At 33.8% G+C, this 3,440-nt stretch overlaps 1 protein-coding gene across 1 annotated transcript in view; it reads right to left on the reverse strand.

Annotated features, from left to right (window-relative positions):
- Positions 1-1,136, reverse strand: part of LOC125045312 (facilitated trehalose transporter Tret1-like) — a 1,390-nt gene extending 254 nt beyond the window's left edge. The window contains exons 1-3 of the mRNA XM_047642515.1: positions 1,047-1,136; positions 772-921; positions 1-524 (exon numbers count right to left, since the gene is read on the reverse strand). The exon at positions 1-524 is cut by the window's left edge and continues 254 nt beyond it. Coding sequence (XP_047498471.1) covers positions 1-524; positions 772-921; positions 1,047-1,136 — 764 coding nt within the window. The remainder of the gene's footprint in view (positions 525-771; positions 922-1,046) is intronic.
- Between the last annotated feature and the right edge of the window lie 2,304 nt (positions 1,137-3,440).

Consider the following 3,440-nt stretch of genomic DNA (forward strand, 5'->3'; position numbering starts at 1 on the left):
TATAAAATGAAGTATAGACCAATTACCAGCAAATACGGGAAGACGAAGCTAATGACAAAGCTGAAAACTGAAAGGTCCATGATGCACACTGAATTTCCAATTGATCTCACAGGAGTGGGAATGAGTTCACCCATGAGAGCCCAGGGTATAGGGCCGATTCCAAGGCCGTACGAGGACACGAAAATCATCACCGCTGCGAGCGGGACCCACGAAGACCCGGGGACGTCCACTAGCAGGAATATCGCGCCGACGACCTCGGCCGCTCCGCACACGAGAGACGTGGCGATCAGCAGAGGGCGACGCCCGACGCGGTCCACTACCGCCGCGCCGACCACTGTGAAGACGAGCCTCACGACGCCCACCAGGACTGTGCAGACAAAGGCGTCCAGGCCGACGCCCGCCTTCCGGAAGAAGTACACCGTGTAGGAGAAGACCACGTACTGCCCTCCGAGCTCCCTCAGGATGAAGATTGCCGTCAACAGCAGAAATGGACGATAATTTTGAGGCCTGGCAAGTTGTTTGATCTGTCGAAAAGTAACTTTTATTACATGTATGACTGAGTACCGGTCTGCATGTAACGCTGTAAATATCATGCAGTATTTAGATAAAGGTTGATGATATTCTACGCAAAAAAATAGTGCAAGGAAGCAATTTATATACCTTACTGTCAGGAAAGTCTACAAAATCCAATTAATTAAATTGCTAACTAGTGATATATTTCTCTCCCTAAAGTCAAGCAAGATTTCTAAATATTTATCCTGCTATCTTCACCTGATCCTTTATTGTAATCTGGCGTATTCCTTGGATGCTTGATGATATTTCCTGAAGTTCGAGGTTTATATTTTCGGTTGGACCCCTTAACTTCTTGAGAGACTCCAATGCAGCGCCCTTCAGACCTCGGCGGATCAGCCAATAGGGGGACTAGATAGACAAGTAAAATGTTTATGGATAAGTTGGATCAAACTTTATCTTTTCCATGTTTATTTGGCTAAAAGATACCGAACTTTCTCGTTAGGGATGAAGAAACATAGAAAAACATACATTACCTCTGGTACAAACGGGGTGAGGGAGGCGACCAAGATCATGGGAGCCGCACAAACAGCCGTGGCCACGTCCCAGGGGAGGGAGTGTGCCATGACGTAGATGGCCAGCTGGCCGACGGCAACAGTGATTTCTTCAACACTGAGCAACAGACCATATATATATGTACATCTGTGTGTACATATATGTATGTATATGTATATACATGTGTATACAGATGTATATGTATATATGCATTTATATATGTATATATAAAGTATATGTATATATAAAGTATATGTATATATATGTATATATAAAGTATATGTATATATATGTGTACATAAAAATATATAGGCCTATAAGTGGGTTTGTGTGTGTTTATATATATATTTAGAGAGAGAGATGTGTATATGTACATATGTATATATACATATATATATGTATGTATGTATGTATATATATATGTATATGTATATATACAGTATGTTATGCTGTTTGTATATGTATATATATATATATATATATATATATATATATATATATATATATATATGCGTGTGTGTGTGTGTGTACGTACATGGATACATATATATGAAATATATAATATGTATGTATATTTAGAGTATATTATATATATATATAGTTAGATATATGTATATACATAAATATATATAAACATATGTACACAAACATATACATTTTTATATTCATACACATGTATGTGTATATATACACTTATATACGCATATACAGTATGCTATATATATACATATATATACATATATATAAATACACACACAAACATGTATATATACATACATATATATGTGTGTTTGTGTGTATACATACACACAATCATATATATGTGTGTGTATATATATATATGTGTGTGTGTGTGTGTGTGTGTGTGTGTGTGTGTGTGTGTGTGTGTGTGTGTGTGTGTGTGTGTAAATGAACGTTACTCTGCCCTGTCTAAGAGAGAGAGAGATTGTTATATATATATATATATATATATATATATGTATGCATGTATACATGGATGTATGCACGTATATATAACACATTTACATATATATATATATGCATATAAAGACATATACATATATATACACATATGTATACGTATATATATACACACACATATATATGTGTGTGTATGTGTTTGTATGTGGGTGTGTGTGTGTGTATAAACATATATATCATATACATACATACATTCATACATATATATACATATATATATGTGTATGTCTATATATATACATACATATATATATATATATATATATATATATATATATATATATATGCGTGTGCGTGTGCGTGTGTTTATCAAACATTGTATACATACATATATATCATATACATACATACATTCATACATATATATACATATATATATATATGTGTGTATGTCTATATATATACATACATATATATATATATATATATATATATATATATATATATGCGTGTGCGTGTGCGTGTGTTTATCAAACATTGTATACATGGAGATATGTCCTGCTACAGACGGAATACATGACCATAAGTTTAACAAAAATAAACTTCTCTGCTTTCCGTTGTTCGCACTCCAAGACTCACAGTGATTTTAAAATTCAGTCCACACCACCTGACACCCTCTCCTTTGGAATACTGAAGGTAGAAATACCTTAATACTGCTACACAGTTTTTTGATAAGTAAATTTTACTGTAACAAGCATTTATATGTATTTGTAAGCGTAAAACTTACTATTATGTTATCGTTTGTTTTGATTAATTTTTCGTTATTTGTCTAGGGAATATTCTTAGACCTTTTGAACGTTACTCTGCCCTGTCTAAACCAGAGTATCTGTTGTGCATTTTTATTCAAAGGCTGTAGTCTGAAATGTCTGAAGAATAGAGATGTTGACCACTACGTTAGTCCTCTCCATTATACACCAGATGCCAGTATCCGGAGTGTCTGATCAACACAAACACTACTATTCCGAGAAAACGGCGTTCCGTTTATAAGTGTAATCAAATAATTAAGTAGTTTCTAAAATTGATAGCTCAGCATAAGTGCGTAGACAGTGACGTGTCCTGTTGTTTTCCGACGGAGCGTAAGATTGATTTTTATGTATATCAAGTATTTGCTTTTGATATGATTATTACTTTAACTTGCTTGTTGCTCGATTCGTATATTTACATAGAAATACAACTTAATTTGTGTTTGTTATAATTAACTATTTGTTTTTCTCATGATTATTTTTCTTTTAGTATAATATTGAATTCCCTTAGCATGTTTATAATAAGTTAACTATTTGCTGGTTTGGTGATCATGATTATTTTGTGTAATACCTAATTCATGATCAACTTTGAGATACTGAATAATTCATTACTTTTATAATGACAGCTATTTTGTTTTATAGCGTTTGATT

Source organism: Penaeus chinensis, chromosome 37 (genome assembly GCF_019202785.1).
Source record: "Penaeus chinensis breed Huanghai No. 1 chromosome 37, ASM1920278v2, whole genome shotgun sequence".
Lineage (NCBI taxonomy): Eukaryota > Metazoa > Arthropoda > Malacostraca > Decapoda > Penaeidae > Penaeus > Penaeus chinensis.